The following is a 19,754-nucleotide window of genomic DNA, read 5'->3' on the forward strand; positions in this document are numbered from 1 at the left end:
GCCCTAGAACCAGGCTCCTGAATGTTTGTTGAATCAAGTTGGATAGAGTGGTGTATGGATGGAAGCAGTGTGAAACCTGAATCAAAGCCTGGACTTAGTGTGCAGTGTAGACATACCCTAAGTCACTTTTGAAAATATTACCAGGAGTGCACAGACATCACTCTGATAGGACATACGTAAAAACCGGTAATACACAGAATCGCTATGCACAGAAATTCCATATTTGAATAAAAAGAACCTAGCAGCAGGAACACGCTACTGAATAATACTTGACTGCTATGATGACAGCGATTGTGAAATACTCAAGGAGATTAGAGGACCAGAGAAGCAGAAAGCATAATAATAATGGCTGATTTGAAGTATGCTCGTATTGATTGGGCAACTTTAACCTCAGGGCATAATGCAAAGATAAAACTTCTAGATTCCATTAATGACGGCTTTTTGGTGCCACTGGTTCTGGAGAGGCAATTCTTGATTTAGTCTACAAAGGCGCAAAGAATCTGATCCGAGAACTAATTGTGCTGAATTGCTTGGTAACAGCAACCATAATGTATTGAATTTAACATCCATGTAGGAGGGAAATAAGACTTCCAACACTCCGGTCATCTGAAGAAGTGGGCTGTGCCCACGAAAGCTCATGATACCATCCACATGTTTTGCTAATCGTTAAAGTGCTACCAGACTATTTGTTGTTTGTTACGTTTTTCCAAAAACACCCCTGCCGTGGTAACATTTATCTTTAAAAAGGGAACTATGCAAAGAGAAATATGCTTGTTAGATGGTAATTAGAAGGAGCCATCACGTGGGTTGAATGCAGGGGACTGGACTTGATGACTTCTCGAGGTCCCTTCCAGTTCTAGTGTTTTATGATTATATGCCTGCAAGCAGTGTGGGAGCTATTAAAAAAACTCCATAACAACAGAAGCTCAAACTAAATATATATCCCATATCAGAAAAGACAATCAGAGGAGCAAAAGAATGCCACCATGGCTAAGCAGCAGAGTAATGGATGCCCTGAGATGCAAAAAGGCATCCTTTAAAATTTGGAAGTCAAAACTTACTGAGGATAATTGGAAGGAGCATGAAGTCTGGCAGGTGAAGTATAATAAGGAAGGCTAAGAAAGAATTTGAGAAGCAACTTGTTAATGACACAACTACTAGCAGTAACAATTATTGAAAGCACATCAGAAGCAGGAAGCCTGCCAAGCAAGCAGTGGGGTCACTAGAAGACAAAGATGCTGATGGTAGCATGTGTGCAACATACTTTAAGTAGATTCATCACCAAAATTGGTTTGCTGGTTGGATCATTAGCTTCCCCAGCATGGGTTGGACACTGATGGGGAGGGGAGGGGGAGGCGGGTGCAGAGTACAACACGAGCACTGGTCCATACCCTGGAAAGGAGCTCTCAGAGAAGACTAAGACATTGCAGAGAAACTAAATTAATTCTTTGCATCAGCCTTCACTTCAGAAAATGTGGGGAAGATTCCCCCATCAGAACAATTATTTTTGGGTGACAGAGCTGACGTACCGTCCCATGCTGATATTGATGTGTCAACAGAAGAGGTTTTAGAACAAACTGATAAATTAAACAGCAATGTTGCCAGGACCAGCTGGTATTCACCCAAAAATTCTAAAGGAACTCAAATGTCAAACTCCCAACTGTTGTAGGTAACCTATTGTTGAAGCAAGTCTCTGTATCAGGAGACTGGAAGATAGCTAATATAGTGCTGGTTTTTCAAAAGGGTTCCAGAGGCGATATAGAAAATCACAGACCAATGAGCTTAACTTCAATATTGGGCAAACTAGTAGAAATGATAGCGAAGAACAGAATGATCAGACACATGGCATGTACATAATTTGTCGAGGAAGAGTCAATATGGCTTTTGGAGTGGGGAATCATGCCTCAATCAATCTATTTGAATTATCTAAGAAAGTCAGCAAGTGTGTGGAGAAGGCTGACCGCCATCCATACAGTGTACTTGGATTTTCAGAAAGTCTTTGACATGCTTTATAAGAGTTCCAAATTGTTACTCCATCATGGAAAGCAGATTGTGATCGTCTCTGAGGGGCTGTCTTCATGCAGAGTTATGTCCTGACCATTACTTGGGGGTTGCCTCTAAAACCTTCCCCCCTCCATACACCCATAACCCTCTACCCAAGTCTGGAAGTACTTTCAACCGTAACTAGCTGGGGTGGTGGTACAGCCCGAGTGCTCCTTTCATTTGGACTGGTATCCTGACCAGTTTGCAGTGTGGGCACGGGCTAAGTCAGTCTTACACTGATGGTCCTCCAGTGCTTTCATACAAATCTCCACGCATGCTCAGAAGGACAAACTGTCTCCTGGGAACCAGAGAGCAACTCAGTTTAGTGCAGTGCTAAGAATCAGGGGATGAGCCCCCAGAAGTGCTAGTGGCATACATGGGAGAGCGCAACACCAGTAGGGACACAGTAACTTTGGTAGGATTTTGAAGTGTGGCTGCTCATGCCAGGACTAGAAGAAACCTGATGCAGATCAACTGAGGTAGCTCTACTGAAAGACATACCCTAAGTGCTGGGTCTGGAACAATATTCTGCAGGCTACCCAAAAAAGCATGTTAACTTTGACGGAACTATGGAGCCAATTCTTCAACTAGTGAAAATCAGAAGAGTGCTATTTACTTTGTTGGAACTATGCTGAATTACACTCATAGAAGAACTGGCCCCAGCTATTTATTACATATCAGCAAATGAAGAAAGAATATCTGCTTGGAAAGGGAATGAGAAATTTGCTGTTAAGCCTTATCTAGCAAAGAGCAAAGTTATACCGGAAGGATGTACCTATTTCTGTAGCTCCGCATCGACAAATCAATTCATCTCAGAACTGGACAGCCCTGATATATAGCCACATGACAGTTCCATGCATGGACATTTGAGAGAACTGACAGGCCGCGTGATTTGTATCTGGCTTGGTATCTTTTCCATTTGCGTTTACATGACATGTTTTCAACTTCATAATGGAAAGGATGGTTAAAGCCTTTCTCCTGGTTGATAATAATGGGTGACATTCCAAAGGCCAGATCCCTCCAATGGTATAAATCAGACTAGCTCTTATTCATTTATTATTAATTATTGAGCACTAACGATGTGATTGATGTTGGCTATGACACAAAATAGAGACACTCATGAGTTAAACATTATTGCTCCCCCCAGCTTATCCTGCAATAGGTCTATGGGTGATTCTCATTTGCATTGTACATTTCAATCTTGTTTCCTTTGGTACACTATGAAGACCTGGTGCTTATATTTCACAGTATTGATAATAGCCTATCTAGCACCATTCACTGTGTGTCACAGCACCTCATGCCCTGGGGCAGGCAGCATAAACAAACAGCTTTGCTTCCAGGTCTGAAATCCTCCTTATGGATTTTGCAGCACAGCTTGGCATGGGAAGGGAGAGGGGTCACAATACACATTTTGCCTATATCTGTGCTAAAAGCTAGGGGCAGCAGTGGCCTGCCTATTTCCTGCCTGTTTCCCTTACTCTCATTAGGCTAGCAGGAGCATAAATAGCAGTGTGGTCTCTGTAGCAGCAGTGAAGATATGGCTTAGCCTTCACTACTGCTACCTGTGCTATCGTGGCTGCATTGTTCTTTGTGCTCCTGCTTGCTCCATGAGAGCTAGGGCAAGCATGTGCAGGCAGGCACAGGACTCAGCCCTCCAGCTTACGGTGTAGACATGGCCTTTGGCAACTGCATCATACACCTGGGTAAAACTTCAGCAACCAGAGGCTAGTCTGTGGAATGATGCCAGGTGCGGAGTCCAAAAAACTGCACCGAAATGGGATCAACTGGCTAATGTTTCGAAGTTATGTGATCAAGTTTTATGCCCATCCTTGCTCGATATTGAGGGGTTCACTGAAAAAATGTGAAGAGGGACTTCCACAAACCCATGCACAAATCACATTTCTGAAATCGAAATGCTGATGGGCCATTACTGTGTGACCTGGGGTATGGCACAGTAGGCCTCTGCACAGCCCCCTCTAAAACGGAGTCAGTGCTTTTCCCTCCAGACCACTGCAATATGAAAGCACACGGGGAGTTGTGTGCGCGCGCACACACACACACACACAGTTACGTAAATAGTGCAAATGGGAAAACGAAATCAGCTGCAGGGACTTCTGTGGTTGGCACAAGACTAGGAGGTAAGAAAATTACCTGGAAAAGGTTCAGAAAAGGGCAACAAAAATGGTTAGGAGTTTGGCATGGGTCCCATATGAAGAGAGATTAAAAAGACTGGGACTTTTCAGTTTAGAAAAGAGGAGACTAAGGGGGGATATGATAGAGGTCTATACAATCATGACAGGTATGGAGAAAGTGAGTAAGGAAAAGTTATTTATTTATTCCCACAATATAAGAACTAGGGGTCACCAAATGAAATTACTAGGTAGCAGGTTTAAAACAAACAAAAGGAAGTTTTTCTTCCCTCAGTGCACAGTCAACCTGTGGAACTCCTTGCCAGAGGATGTTGTGAAGACAAGGACTTTAACAGAGTTCAAAAAAGAGCTAGATAGATTCATGGAGAGGTTAGGTCCATCAATGGCTATTAGGGTAGGAATGGGTAGGAATAGTGTCCCGAGCCTCTGTTTGTCTGGAAATGGGTGACAGGTGAGGGATCACATGAGGATTACCTGTTGTGTTCCCTCCCTCTGGGGCACCTGGCATTGTCCACTGTCAGCAGACAGGAGACTCGGCTAGATGGGCCTTTGGTCTGACTCATTTTGGCCGTTCTTATGTAAAACATAGTTTTAATCCTATTCTGATGCTGTCTCCTTGGGCATATCCCTCACCTTGTACATTTCTCCCACAGTGATTGGCCTGAGACATACAGACACCAGCCTCACCAGTGGAGACAGATCCCGGGATTGTTCGCACAGCACACTGCCATTTGAAATGCAGGAATCGCTCCATCAGCTCTGGGTGTACAGTCGGCTTTCATCCAGCCAAAAGGAGACTTAAAACATTCAAAGCCAGTGTATTACATTTGCAACTTGTCTACCTCTTGTAACCAACCAGATCCCCCTATGGCCCCATGTAAATAATAGTGACGGATGTTTCAGCTTCTCTAAGATTAAAAAAAAGATTTAGTGTAAGATTTCTAAAACAGAATTATTTCCCTGCAGTGCCTACACATTCCAGCAATATTGTAATTGTGTGATTTCCCTCTTGCCTTCCATTCCCAATAGTCTAGATGGTGTAGATTTCCAGTCTGTGCATTGTCATCTATTCATTTATGTCTCAACCCTCCCCTCCAAGTTCCTTTCTACCTAAGAATAATTATTATAAATAGCTTACTTGCAAAAATGTTTCCTTGAGACCCTTTGCGGCAAAATCAATACTATGCAGGCAGTTTAATATCTTTTTCTAGTTCATAATAGGTTCTCCAGCTGTTTCTATATCCCAGGAGTATTGGTGTCATATGTTTTAATACAACATTTGTTTGGTATCTCGGCATAACTTTGCAGCTTTGTAATAAGGAACATTGGCAATACATGTTGTTAACACATGCTTTATTTATTGCTACTACTGTGGATGACTGAAACAGCAATGGGTAATCTAGGCTAGTGAGTGGGCAGCCTGAGTAACCCTCCATCTGAGTGTGATGCAAAATTGTCATTACCAAGATGGTCTCTCAGGATAGGGCAGTTTTGCTCACTATGCTGGCATACCTAGAATTTGCAGGGGGTGCTGACTGAACCGTAGCAGCACTATGATTGGATGCAGAGGGACCACATGATTCTCACAGTCAATATTGTGTGCTATCAGCAGGCACCTCGCTTCTAGGACTGCGAGATAGTTTCACAAAAAATACCGAACATGGTGGACAAAAAAATTGGTTGAGAAAAAAAAACCCAAAAACCAACACCAAAGGAACCAAAGCTGTTGAGCAAAAACAAAACTCCCCCTGCACAACACACATGGCAACCCTACTCACCTCATGTACCCTGGCTTTACATGCATGTCACTTTAATAATAGTGGTAAGAAAACAAACCGATGTAGATGAAGACCAGCGGAATCCGGCAACCCTGTGCACAAGCAACAGCGAACAAAATGTTTCGTGGGCCACACACAGAACCCCGAAGGGCTGCATGCAGCCTGCAGGCTGCTCACTACTGGAATGAAATAAAGCACAGTGCTTCAAACGATGCAAAGTTGCAGCCGTAGCTGTGTAAGAGATTCTGCTCTGCACAAAATCTGCTTCTCCAGACTTTGTGGCCTGATGTATGTGGTGCCCAACAACTAAGCAAGCAGAGTATTAAAGCAAGTGAGAGTGGAGCTCCTGGGATAGAGAAGCAGTTTTGGATCCAACTGTGAACCTGCCAAGGAGTCCAGACATTCAACTGTGTAGACAAGTTTCAGAGAGGCAGACACAAAACAGACATCAAGAACGGTAACCTACAAAACCCAGTAGGTTAATTTTACCCAATCCCATTTGACCAGAGAGCTGAACCACCCAATGTTTTCACAAGCAAAGCAGCTCTAAGCATGTCAGTGTTTGACTAAGGGTATGTCTAACATTGCAATTAGATGCCCCATAGGGCTCAGGCGAAAAGTCTGTTTAATGGTGGTGTAGACAACTAGGCTCCAACAGCAGCCTGAGATCAGGGTCCCTCTCACCTCACGGAGTCCTACAGCTCAGGCTCCAGTCCAAGCCCTGAACATCTACATTACAATTAAACAGCCCTTTTGCCCCAGCCCTGCGAACTGGAGTCAGCTGGCACGAACCTCCAGTTGCAGGGCAGACGTACCCTTCAAGACCTCCATGGAACACCTACTGCAGAATAGATGCTTAAGGACATGTTACTTACAGTCCAGTAGGTGGCGCTCTTCCCTTTGAGTTCAAAACAAAGTTCTACTTGAGAAGCTTCGGAACAATCCGTGGGGGAAATTCACATTTAGGGTACCTCTTCCCTGCACGGTTCACCTGATTGGCACCTGCGTTTGAGCACTCTGGTCAGCCTAGCTCAGGCATGAGCACCCCCAAAGCAAGGCCCCTGCTGACCTCACCATTTCTGCACATTTCTGAATTTCTGGGTGTCAACACCATAAGAACTTGTCTGTCCATCAGGAGAGATTGTGGGAAGAGACTGGAGGACTATCAACACTTTAGTGACTTTTGCCTGTATCTTGACTACAAGTGGGTATGTTTCAGCCCAAGTTAAAAGGGAGCCCAGGTTTTAACCTATAATTCCCAGCTAGCTTGGCTTAAAGCATCTCCAAATATGGCTCAGATTTTTTCTATGTGGGTGGTACAGAGGTGTGGAGTAAGAACCCGGGTTAGCTGCGCAGTGAAGACATTCCTGTAGACATCACTAGCTCTGCCCCTTGCTCTTCCAGTGGAGTGCCTGTGGCTCTGACACACTATTCTACCTGATTTGATTATTCCATTTGTGCTTGGCATGGATGCTACCTTTAAAACAGAGGGGGACCTATAAAGGGTAAGCATTAGAACAGCTGTATCTAAGGAATATGAAGCGGATGAGGCTGACCAAAATGCTAGTAGCGAGGTATTGCATGGTTCAAAACCTTCTGCCACCAAGAACTAATTTAGAAAACTGTAACTGAAGGCTTATGTGATGAAGATTCTTGTCTACATCCCAGGATCTCTTCCCAGAAATCAAATGGTGACTCCTATATTGCTGAGTAGAGGGGGCAGGAGAATTAGATTATTTTAAACAAATCCACTACTCCCTACTACAACCTTTGTCCAGTTTTGGAATCAACACTGAACTCAAACTTTTCAAGGTTCTGAAATGTTATTTTTTCAATTCAATTCCTGATTCCATCCCAGATCAGAAGAAAATACTAAAGTAGCATGAGGCTAATTGATGAGATTTTTTTCATGGGGTGGAAGCACTAGAAATTTTGCAGGAAAATTTGAGCTCATTGTAACAGTCTCCTCGCCACCCTCCCCCACAAAAAGGAACAGATTTGGGTAAGTCTCTGACCTTCTGGATGACTGACAGAACTGAACACATACTCCAAAATTTTAAAACATGCATTTCCCTCTTTCTTTAATTTTAACATTTTGGTTTAAAAAAAAAAATGTAATCAAACCTGTCAGTGCTGCATCACCAGAGAATACACACAGCACCTACTCACAGGCATGAAAATGATGTAAAACATCCAACCTATCTTATCTGTCTCTGGTATGTGTACGGCCCATATTACCACAGTATCTGAATGCGTCATAATATTAAATGTATTACAAAACTGCGGAGAGGTAGAGAAGTGCCATTACCTGCATTTTACAGATGGCAAGTGAGGCCAAGAGAACCACAGAACACTAGAACTGGAAAGGACCTCGAGAGGTTATCAAGTCCAGTACCCTGCCCTCCCGGCAGGACTAAGCCCTATCTAGACCATCCCTCATAGATTTCTGTCTAACCTGCTCTTAAATATCTCCAGAGATTCTACAACCTTCCTAGGCAACTTATTCCAGTGTATAACCACCATGACAGGCAGGAATATTTTCCTAATGTCCAACCTAAACCTCCTTTGTTGCAGTTGAAGCTCATTGCTTCTTGTTTTAACCTCAGAGGCTAAGGAGAACAATTTTTCTCCCTCTTCCTTGTGACACCCTTTTAGATACCTGAAAACTGCTATCCTGTCCCCTCTCAATCTTCTCCTTTCCAAACTAAACAAGACCAATTTTTTCAGTCTTCTTTCAAGCTAAGTGACAGACCTAAGGTCACACAGCGAGTCCGTGGCAGAACTGGATTCTGCTTGTCAAACAACGGGAACTGGTACTGCAAATTCAGAACTACTCCAAATCTTTAGAAGGCTCTTAGTGAGTAGCCAGAATTTAAAGCCTCCTTTCGGCATGCCTGTGAGTACCCCATTGCTTTGTAATTTAATTCCATTAGACACACAGCAGAATATTCTTCAGTATTACAACCATCAGCTATGCTCTGCTTACTTGGCTCCGGCTCTGTCTTCAGCCAGATTTTCTTTGGCCTGATTAATCTAAGTGGTTCCATTGTATTTTATGCTGTCTCCTACAAATAATGACCTATTTGCGATCTCTGTTAAACAGTGCTATGCTAACCCTAAAAACAAGACTGGAAATAAGCTAATTGGATCACTATTTTTCGAAGTGCTGAAATTGAACAGATTGTGGCCAGATGGGACCACAATGATGTAATCTGCCCTGCATAACAAACCACAGAATTTCATTCAGTGATTCTTACATTGAACCTAGTAATTTGGGGTTAAGCGACAGTGTTTCTTTTGGAAAGACGGCCGGGATCAATTTAAAAATGCCAAGTGCCAAGATAATTTGCACATCTATTAAGCAGTCCATTTAATGTTACTCATGTCTTCTTGCCTTGTGACAACATGATATTACACACTGTAATTGATAGCAGATCAGTAAGTCATTAAGACAATTTGAAAATGTATTTCAATTCTCTCAAGAAAACCACAGAGAACAAGGATCTATTTCCACATTGCTGTATGCAAGCCCACCTCCATTCACGTAATAACACTTAGCTCTTCTCTAAGAGGCATCCATAGACCTCAAAGCACTTTAAAAAGGAAAAATAGGCAGCATTAATCCCATTTTACATATGGGAAACTGAGGTACAGGAAGTGCGGTAACTTGCCCACAGATGATTAGTGGCAGAACAGACCCACTGTTTCCCTACCTATTTACAGTAGTGGTCAATTCATTCCTGTGAATTATTTCAATTAGGTCCAAAATGCACTGGTCAAAAAACTGCTTAATTTTCAATCTTAAAAAACCCCAAATTTGTTGAAGCTAAAGCAAGTTTCGAACAGTCAAAATGTTACAGACCAATCAGCAGAGAAACCCTGAGGTCTAGCAGTTTAAAATATGGAATCTTAGCAATCTCTTAGCTCTCAGAAATGTTGAAGAGATTCAGATCTGCATCCAGGGGTTAGTTAACATCATCAGATGCTGAATCAACTGACTTCATCGCTCATTTACTGACAGTTGGCCAGGTGTGTATTACAGTATTCTTGTAATCTTCTGATGGCTCGCCTCTGAGATGGACTGTGTGGAAGGCACTATATCAAATAAAGTCTTATTACATCTCAGGAAAATTCATGTTGCAATTTGATGCATTGGCATGGACTCGCATCTTTTTCCCTTCTGTGCCACCCCAGACAGGGACATTCGATTAAAACCAGACTATGCTAGTCTGAGCAGATATAATGGGACTAATACGACACATTCCAACAGAAAATATTTAACAGGACCTTATTTTACAGCAGCACAAGAAATTGAATTTCAGAGTATCAAACACATTTGCAGGGCTGTGTCTCCTTTGGTATTTTGCCAGGACTAGAATGCATCAAGGGAGAAGAAAGAAATTCTCTCTCATAATTTGCTAGATTTTAAAAATATATAGGTATGAGGCACAGGATACAGGAAATACATTTTATACTCATGGTTCCTTTGCCTCCAAGATTCAAACAAAATACAGCTGGTAAAGTGTCATCTGGACCCCAGCTTCCAATTTTCAATTTATGAAAACATTTCTATTGCTTCCAAAATGGCACAGAAAGCAGTCAGAGAAGCACTGCTTACTGCATTGTTCAGAATTGCAGTGCCTTGAAAGTCAAGGATCAATCAGAGCCTCAGGTTAAGTCTGGGGTAGAGTAAAAAGATACAGAAGACTTTATTTTCTATTGCCCTGAAGGCATTTATACTAGTAAAGGTGGGTACAAAATCAGAATGGTGGGAACTTGAACTCCCCCTTAGCACTCATCTTGTACTGACTGCACATGGGGCAGGGCAATGGTGAATCAGATTCAAAGAATATTCCAGAACACCTAAGTTATGTCTACACTTCACTAAAACGCCCCAGCACCAATTCTCAAAGCCCAGCTCAACTCAAAGGGGTTGGGCTGCTGGACTGAAACTTGGCCATGTAGATGTTTGGGCTCACGTTGGAGCATGGTCTCTGAGACATCTCTCCCCACTTCACAAGGTCCAAGAGCCCAGGCTACAACCCAAGCCTGCATGTCTACACTGCAATCTTTAGTCCCACAGACTGAGCCTGAGTCAGCTGACCACGTCACTGGTCTTTTATTGCAGTGTGGACATACCACAGTGATTTAGTTGGCCAAGTCGCACTGACTTAAAATGACCAAAAATGACTTAAAAAGCAGACCTAAGTGCATACATCTCTTTTGAAAATGGGTTTTAGGGCATATCGACACCGGGAAATTTACCAGAACCATACCTGTCTAATCACAGTATCATAGTTACACCAGTGTAACACCCCATGTGGATAATATTTTTTGGAAATAAGAGTGCATTTTCCTAGTAGAGCTTCTGTCATTTTACACCAATGCAACAATAGTACAGGTTGTACCCCCCTAAACTGGGACTCTCTGGTCTGACCACATCAAGACCATGGATATTCCTGGACCAGAGAGCCAGGGGGCAGGAAGGCCTGTGGTGGGGCTGGGAACCCCGTGATATGGGACTCCAACAGCACAGGGAGCCCAGGACAGGGGGGTCCAGCAGCGCGGCTGGAAGCCCGGCGGTAGGGGGTCTGGCCAGGGCCAGCAGCAGAGCTGGCTGGAAAACCCGCAGAGAGCTAGGAGGTCGGTGGCAGGGGACCTCCCTGCTCCAGGAAATTCACTAGTTTGGGATTGGTCAGGTCCCGAGGGTGCTGGACCAAGGAGGTCCAACCTGTAGTATAATTATACTGATTAGTTCTGCTGATAAATTTCCTCATGTAGACCAGGTCTTTGGCTTTAACCATGCAGTGATAAATGACATTTGAGTCCTGATTGGCTTGCATTGACTTAAATATACACCCTATGAGGACAATATATTTAGTTGCTCTAGAACAATTAATGGCAATGTGTCCACGAGAAAGACTCATTTGGGAATAGAAACAAAAATCGCAACTTTGCAATCCGAGGAATATTTTAGCAAGATGGTTAAAAGACTTTAAACTCAGTTCCAAGACAACTCGCTCTCATTTTGTCAGCAAACACAGGTGCGACTGGAGCCTGTTATATATTTAATGCAGATGGCATTTTTCTCCCGATTTCCTAAAACTTATCGAACTTTCTCAGCCAAACAATGCCAGTACTTTTGTATTAAGGTGGCCTTAAGTAGTGCTCTAATGCAGGCCAATGAGAAGGGCCCAATTGCAGGAATACCCTGTCTCTATCCAGGTTGGTGCTCCCTAAATTCATGGTCTGCAGGGTGGCCATGCTGGCCTCTGGCACAGTTAGAGCAGTCTTAGGGCTGTTCTAAATGTCAGCCAGCAGCAATGGCCACAAAGGGGCTATTACAGCAACAAGAGCAGGCAGGCTAGCTGCACCTCTCCCCCGCCCCAGCTATTCCTCCAGCATGCGAGGGACATAAGGGGCATTCCACAGACAATTTACTGCTCTTCTACACTTAGGGTGACCCTAGTTGTTGGATGGAGTTCAGGGAAAACCACCTGCAAAACAAGAGACAAAGATTTCTTTTAAGGGGAAATAACATTACTCTGAGCATACCATGTATTTTTCCTCAAGTGCACATGGCTTCAGGTATACAATGCAATTCTCATAAGCTTCAATGTATTATTTGAATAGTCAAGGGACATCACCTACAATAAGGGATGGGTGGCCACCCCAAGAGAAATCAATGAAATAAGGGACAGTCTCTTAAAATACGGGACAGGGGGTCATCCTATTTACACTGCCAGTGCAACATAAACTGGCCAGTACAGACTCGTGATTCTGTTCTCAAGGTGATGCCGTATAAAATGAAAATCCTGTATGGTCTGGCAAACCTTCGACTTACTGACATCTGTAATGAACTTGCTTTTGACCCTACACAGGTGACTCAGCTGGGAAATACCAACACCTTAGGAGCTACTGATGCATTGTGGTAAGTGGTTTACGGAAAGACTATTTGTGCTGGCTTTCTCGGCAGTCTAGATCTATTCCCTTGGTTGGTTTGTTTGCCTAAGAGCATTTGCAAGAAAACAGATTCTGTGTTATTGAGAGTTTATCCCCTCCCGCTGAGAGAGTTTTTACTCTCCTGCACACACAAAACTCTGTTTGTGGTATCTTTGTAATTAACACAGCAATTAACTCTCCTTGTTTCAGGTGAGGAAGCAGTAGCAGCAACAGCTGAACTCCTAGGCAACAGAGAGGCTGATATAATGTCGAATGAAATGAAAAACAGAAGAGAATGGGGCTAGGTTCTCCACTGAACCCACTGTCCACTGGGCTGCAAAGAGCAGGTTACAGCTCACACACCCAGGTCCCCCCAGGCTACCACTTATTGCTTACCCTGAGAGGTCTGCAGCCCACACTGGTGGAGTGCGCATCACTGCCCGCTCTGCTGTCTGGCGGCTCTCCCAAGCTCAGGGACTTCTGAGATGTGGGGATCAGCCTGTTTTCTGACCTTTATGTACCACAGGTGTGCTGCCCAGGATGCAGAAGAGAACCTGCCCCCCATCCTTTGGCATGCTGCTTTCTAGAGAGGATGTTTTCCTGAAGTTTCCCCAAGAAGCATCAATAGATTTTAACCAAACGTGGGGGTAATCACCCTTGAGAAGGTCACTCACCCTGTGCAGTCACCCAGGATCTTTGAAACAGATGTCCCTGTGGGTGGCTCCACTTTAGGCAGGGGCAGTGGGAGGCATGCCCCAAGCCCCACCTACAGCCCCATCCCTTCTGTGCAGGCCCTACCCCCGCCATGGGGAGGGGAGAAGGGTGGGTGGGTGCATGCACCCCAGCCTCCCTGGCCCTAGAGCATGAGGAAGGCAGGCAATGCACAGCTTGAGCCTCTCCGGCCCCAGAGCATGGATAGGGAGGAGGGCACACGGCCTGAGCCTCTTGAACCTCGGAGAATGGGGAGGGCAGGCAGCATGCGGCCTCAGTTTCCCCAGCCTCGGAGCACAGGGAGGCTGAGTGGCATACAGCCAAGCCTCAGAGCAGCAATACTCCGCCCCCAGAATGCCTACTGCAGGCGTTAAGGCCCCAGCCCCTAGAACGGGGGAGGCGGAACTTGAACCCACCACCCGACCCTCCCCAGGTGTTCTGGGGGCGGAGTGTGGGCGGGGCCAGGTTGGCGGTTTGAGAAGGTTGTGCCCTTTCCCCACCTACGATTCCATCTGCCAATGTCTTTAGGTGAATCTGTACCCCTGTGCTTGTAATGAGAGATTTGTAGTAGCAGTGCCTGGCTCGACCACATATGCACCATCCCACTCCAAAGAGGAGGGGAAGGGAGCACCCAGAGGGACAACCATGTGAAAGCACCTCAGTTACTGCAAAGGGTGAACAACCTTCTCTTCTCCTTCAAGGTGTGTCCCTGCGCCTGCTCCGCGTTAGGTGACCATACAGCAGTACCCCATGGTGCAGGAGAGGGGCTTCACAGTTGCAGTCTTGGCAGATGATACAACTACAAATCCTAGTGTAGCATTGGATGCCGAGTTCTGCTCTATGGCACGGTGCTGTGTGACTGTCCGAGCGGACGCCTAGGTTGCGACTGGCAGTTGGCTATGATGGGCATGTTATGGAGGAAGGCTACTGAGGCAGAGTGAACTAGGGGGGAATATCCACAGGTTCCCAGTGGGGTTTATAACTGCTGCTGATGATAGAATAACTCAGTGCAGCTAGAGATGCATTTCAACAACCTTGGTTTGGATACAGCATTCCCCCTTAGATCATTCGAGGGTGGAAAGAAATCATTTTGGTGACTCTTTGAAAGATGTTTTCCTTTCAGTGAAAAAAGCCAGTGCCCCTTGGGTGTCCCGGATATGAAGCACTGCTTCTTGTTTGTTCCCACAAGGTTTTGAGAAGAATGCCAAGCGATGGGTGGGTTGATTCAAATGGAACAGTGAAACTACGTTAGGTAAACACTGGGGATGTGGGCCGAGGGTAATTTTATTTTTATAACAATATTGTGCATGGGGAGTGAGCCCTGAAGGCCGTCTGTTCTCCTACTTGTGATAGCAATGAGGAAGCAATGAGGAAAGCTAGCATCATCAAAAAGTAGAGAAGTGAGCACATTACAGAGGCAGCAATGCACCCGAGTGAAGTCCAGTGTAGGGGTAGGGGTTTTTATTTCAGGGAAAGGTTATGAAGATCATGAAGGAAGAAGTTAGTGGTAGGGTGGCTGAAGACTGAGAACTCACCCACTTCTTGGTGGAACTCCATGACTACCACAAGGTGTACTCTGATTGAACACATCGAGAAACCGGATTTCTTAAGTTCCAGAATATAATCCACTACCACTGATAAAAGAGAGGCAGTTGCTATTGTTTGTCTATTCTGCTACCATCTTTTCCATCCACACAGGTGGAAAGTCCCTTCCCGTTTTGAACACGGCATTTTATTTTCTCAGAACCATGGTGATCGGCTAATAAGGACTTCATGTTTGAGTGGCCCCGGCAGTACAGAGCAGATGGAGGGACAGTAAGTTTCCCTTTGGTGCCTTTTTTCCAAGCCAGCTCCCTTAGGGCCTTTGGCTTGCATGGTAGCCATGGTAGCAGATGGTCCTGCTACCTCAGAGATGGGCAGTCTCAATGCTGTCGGTATTGATGGGGTCTGGTAGGTTGGGGGATGTCTCTTTTTGAGAGGTTCCTGAGAAGGGAAGGCATGGCCGTTCTTAGTTGGGGGAGCAATTTGTCTGCTTAATTCTGATAACGAACGAGACTCTGGCATGCTAACTAGTCACGCGACCCCCGAGCATGATACATCTACATGTTTTGTTAGTTTATAAAGTGCTACCAGACCATTTGTTGTTTTTTAAACGGGCCTTCAGATTGAGGCAGTGGGAGCACTTTTTGGTGTATATGTCTCACCAAGGCAGCAGACGTACTGTGAGTACCTCAGAAACCAGGACAAGTGAGGCAATGCTGAAAACACAGGGAGCCAGGCATATCATATAGAATAAGGTTTCTCCCATTAGATGTGCTGTAGGTGGTACCCCTTTCTGCCTGAGGCCCCACCCCTTCTGGGAGCACAGAGCCATTCCCCCACCTTGCCCAGGGGCCCAGTAAGTCTGCCAGCCCTTCTGCAGGTCTGTCTCTCCACTGGTAAGTCTCCACTTGTAGCAGAAATGACTATGACTAAATTGTAAGTACACTACTTTGGACTACAGAATTTCATCCAGGCTGTGTCTAGACTGGCCAGTTTTTCCAGAAAATCAGCCACTTTTCCGGAAAAACTTGCCAGCTATCTACACTGGCCGCTTGAATTTCCGCAAAAGCACTGACTTCCTACTGTAAGAAATCAGTGCTTCTTGCGGAAATACTATTCTGCTCCCGTTCAAGCAAAAGTCCCTTTTGCGCAAAACTTTTGCACCAAAGGGCCAGTGTAGACAGCTCAGATTTGTTTTCCGCAAAAAAGCCCCAATCACGAAAATGGCCATCGGGGCTATTTTGCGGAAAAGCGCGTCTAGATTGGCACGGACGCTGTTCCGCAAAAAGTGCTTTTGCGGAAAAGCGTCCAATCTAGATGTTCTGTTCCAAAAATGCTTTTAACGGAAAAATTTTCCGTTAAAAGCATTTCCGGAAAATCATGCCAGTCTAGATGTAGCCCCAGTGTCTGGCGCTTCAGTCTTCAAGGGCCTCCTGATATTCCTGCAGAACATTGTGATCTTCCTCTGAACCGACAAGCCCTTCCAACATGGTACCATCAGCAACACACCAACTTTTTATTCCAAAGCCATTTATAAAAATCTTGAACAAGATCGGTCTCCAGACTGACCCTTGAGGAACTTCACTAGCAACCAACCTCTCCCATTTCGGACATTTCACCTTTCAGCATAACTCACTGCCTTTTCCGTTTTAGCCAGTTCCTTATCAACCTCACAGTTCTTGAACTGTGCTCCATGTTCCCTAATTTAACTAATCATTGTCCATGTGATACCGACTGTGTCAGAGGTTTAGCTGACGTCCAAGTGTATTAGCACTACTGAACTCATTTATCCGAAAACAAGAGAAAAAAACCCCGACAAAACAAACCCTCGCAAGTTTTAGTTATCTCTTGATTAGACTCCTGCACATGCTGTGGAAAAACTAATGACTTAATTGCTTAATTACCAGCAGAAACCTCAATTTTATTCCCTATTTCTGCTGCTTTATAATCATCTCCTTTAAACTTGCCAAATATCTATTCAACAAACACACACAACAGCAACAAAACAGACTGTACTTATGCAATTGCTTTCATCAGAGCACTTCACAAATAACGAGTAAAATATATTTTATAGAGGAGATGGAGACAAGATGTGTCAATCTTGTAATTGTCGCAAGTCCAAAGCACTGATCCTACAACTGACCAGATGAGCAAAACTTTAGAAGGGCATCTAAATGTAGTCACCTGCAGGATCATGACTCATCAGAGCATTTCAAAATCTTGTACAAGCACAGATAATAAAATGTCACAGACTTATTTGTTTGCAGGTTCCCAGTTTAAGACACTTTGTACAGTTCAACCCTTCAGCTTACAAAGATCATAGAATCATAGAATCATAGAATAATAGGACTGGAAGGGACCTCAAGAGGTCATCGAGTCCAGCCCCCCGCCCTCAAGGCAGGATCAAGCTCCGTTTACACCATCCCTGACAGATGTCTATCTAACCTGTTCTTAAATATCTCCAGAGAGGGAGATTCCACCACCTCCCTTGGCAATTTATTCCAATATTTGACCACCCTAACAGTTAGGAATTTTTTCCTAATGTCCAATCTAAACCTCCCCTGCTGCACTTTAAGCCCATTACTCCTTGTCCTGTCCTCAGAAACCAAGAGGAACAAATTTTCGCCTTCCTCCTTGTGACACCCTTTTAGATATTTGAAAACCGCTATCATGTCCCCCCTTAATCTTCTTTTTTCCAAACTAAACAAGCCCAGTTCATGAAGCCTGGCTTCATAGGTCATGTTCTCTAAACCTTTAATCATTCTTGTCACTCTTCTCTGTACCCTTTCCAATTTCTCCACATCTTTCTTGAAATGTGGCGCCCAGAACTGGACACAGTACTCCAGCTGAGGCCTAACTAGATGCATCAGGCCTAACTAGATGCATCAGCTTACTCTGCATTGCCTGAAAGATGGCAGTTAAAGCAGGTTCATATTTTGCTAACAAAGCCTTTTGTTGTGTTCGAAAATTGAACTTTTCTTTAAATGGAATTTATTTGCAAAAATAAAATAAAATCTCTCTCTTTATAGAAAAAAGCTTTTCCTGCCGAGCGACAGAATGACGTCATCATGCTCTCTGGCCTCAAAAGCTGCCAGAGAGAGAGAGGAGTTGGTGAGAGTAATGAGCAGCGGGCGAAGCCCCCTAATAAAATAAAATAAAATAAAAGTGATCAATGCTATGAACACCAATCGTTACGAATGGGAAAACGGTAAAAATAAAAATTACATAGTGAAAGTAATGTCCATAAAGAACTATTCCTTCATATTCCAATGCCTTCGGAGCACTGGAAATCACTTTGCCCTAGACTGAAGGACAAGAAGAAAGTGATGCAGTGCACTATACAGCAACTTAAGTGCTGCATCCACTGCCATGTTGAGATCTTCCATTTTATGAATTTCTCAGGGTTAGGAACTCAATCCTCAAATAGCTCGTAACACGGGGACTCTGCTCTGTGGATGTCTGTCAAGTTGTTTTCATTTTTTGGTGTTATTTTTCCAATAGACATTTTTTATCAAAATTGTTCATTAACTGAAATGTAAAGGAAAAAAAGTGAACAAAACCGCTCGCCAGCTAGCAGTTCCAATGGGATCAGAGCTTGGCATATTGGATGGGAAAATATGGCCAGAAGCGTTTCAGCGAGAGCTCTTGGACTCTGAGCACTTGCAGCAACTTCTGCTAAATTTTGACATTTTCCATTTGCCAAAAAAGTAGAGCTTCGGTTAATAAAAATATTGACAAATATTTCTATTAAAACACAAAAAAGTCACGAGAAATCAAAAATTATGATGTGCCAACAATATGGAGGGATGAGAATTTGGAGTTTTTAGAAAAAGGTCATTTTCCCGTGGGGGCTGCATGCACCACATCAAGAGCAGCCGGGATGTGTTGAAACTATACATCACTGTTGCCCTGGCTAACCCCCCTTTCCATCCAGTGCTACTAGGCCCTCCACACATATGTGGAGAAAGGGAAGGGAATTTTTCTATGGTTGACCATCCGGACTCAACCCTGTTTGCATCTGTTGCTGTATAAATCAAGGTTAGCAGAAGCTGAAGGTCTGGGGGAGGGAAGTGCTGTAAGACAGCAACAAACCAGCCTTCAGCACGACACTGGGCTCTTCATTAATCAGTCAGGTGCAAGCTCCCAGCACGTTACCTCATGCAACAGCCATCAGATCTCTCTCTGAAACCACTTGGATCCTTTCCCCAGGTTTTGTTCATTTGTTGTTTCTAGTTAATTATGTATGGAAGACAGCAGGTGCCTACATGATCATTTTACCATTGCCGGCAGCCATCCTCTTTGTCTCACATACAGACTTACCAGAAGAACGAGAATCACTGGGCCTTGATATATGTAGTCAATGTACTTCCCTGGTTCCTTTCCAAACCAGCATCTGTAAAAGAAACAATATGTCTTACAGAGATTAATGCACATCACATATTTGCATTACGCCCACTTTAGGGAGTTATGCACATATACCCCTGAAGGGTTTTCATTTTTAATTACATAGCCAACATGCAGTTGAGCCACATTTCTCCTCTTAAAGTTTTCTTTGGACTCCGATCTGAGCCCCAAGTTTTGCTGAGTG

General features: G+C 44.2%; 1 protein-coding gene across 4 annotated transcripts in view; it reads right to left on the bottom strand.

Moving 5' to 3' along the window:
* The window catches only part of CRHR2 (corticotropin releasing hormone receptor 2), a 274,374-nt gene that overhangs the window by 40,404 nt on the left and 214,216 nt on the right, over positions 1-19,754 (bottom strand). For all 4 annotated transcript variants that reach the window (XM_075922873.1, XM_075922875.1, XM_075922874.1 and 1 more), the window contains one exon: positions 19,487-19,559. In XM_075922873.1, the coding sequence (XP_075778988.1) occupies positions 19,487-19,559 (73 nt within the window). The remainder of the gene's footprint in view (positions 1-19,486; positions 19,560-19,754) is intronic.

This window comes from Pelodiscus sinensis, chromosome 2 (assembly GCF_049634645.1).
Source record: "Pelodiscus sinensis isolate JC-2024 chromosome 2, ASM4963464v1, whole genome shotgun sequence".
Classification (NCBI taxonomy): Eukaryota; Metazoa; Chordata; order Testudines; family Trionychidae; genus Pelodiscus; species Pelodiscus sinensis.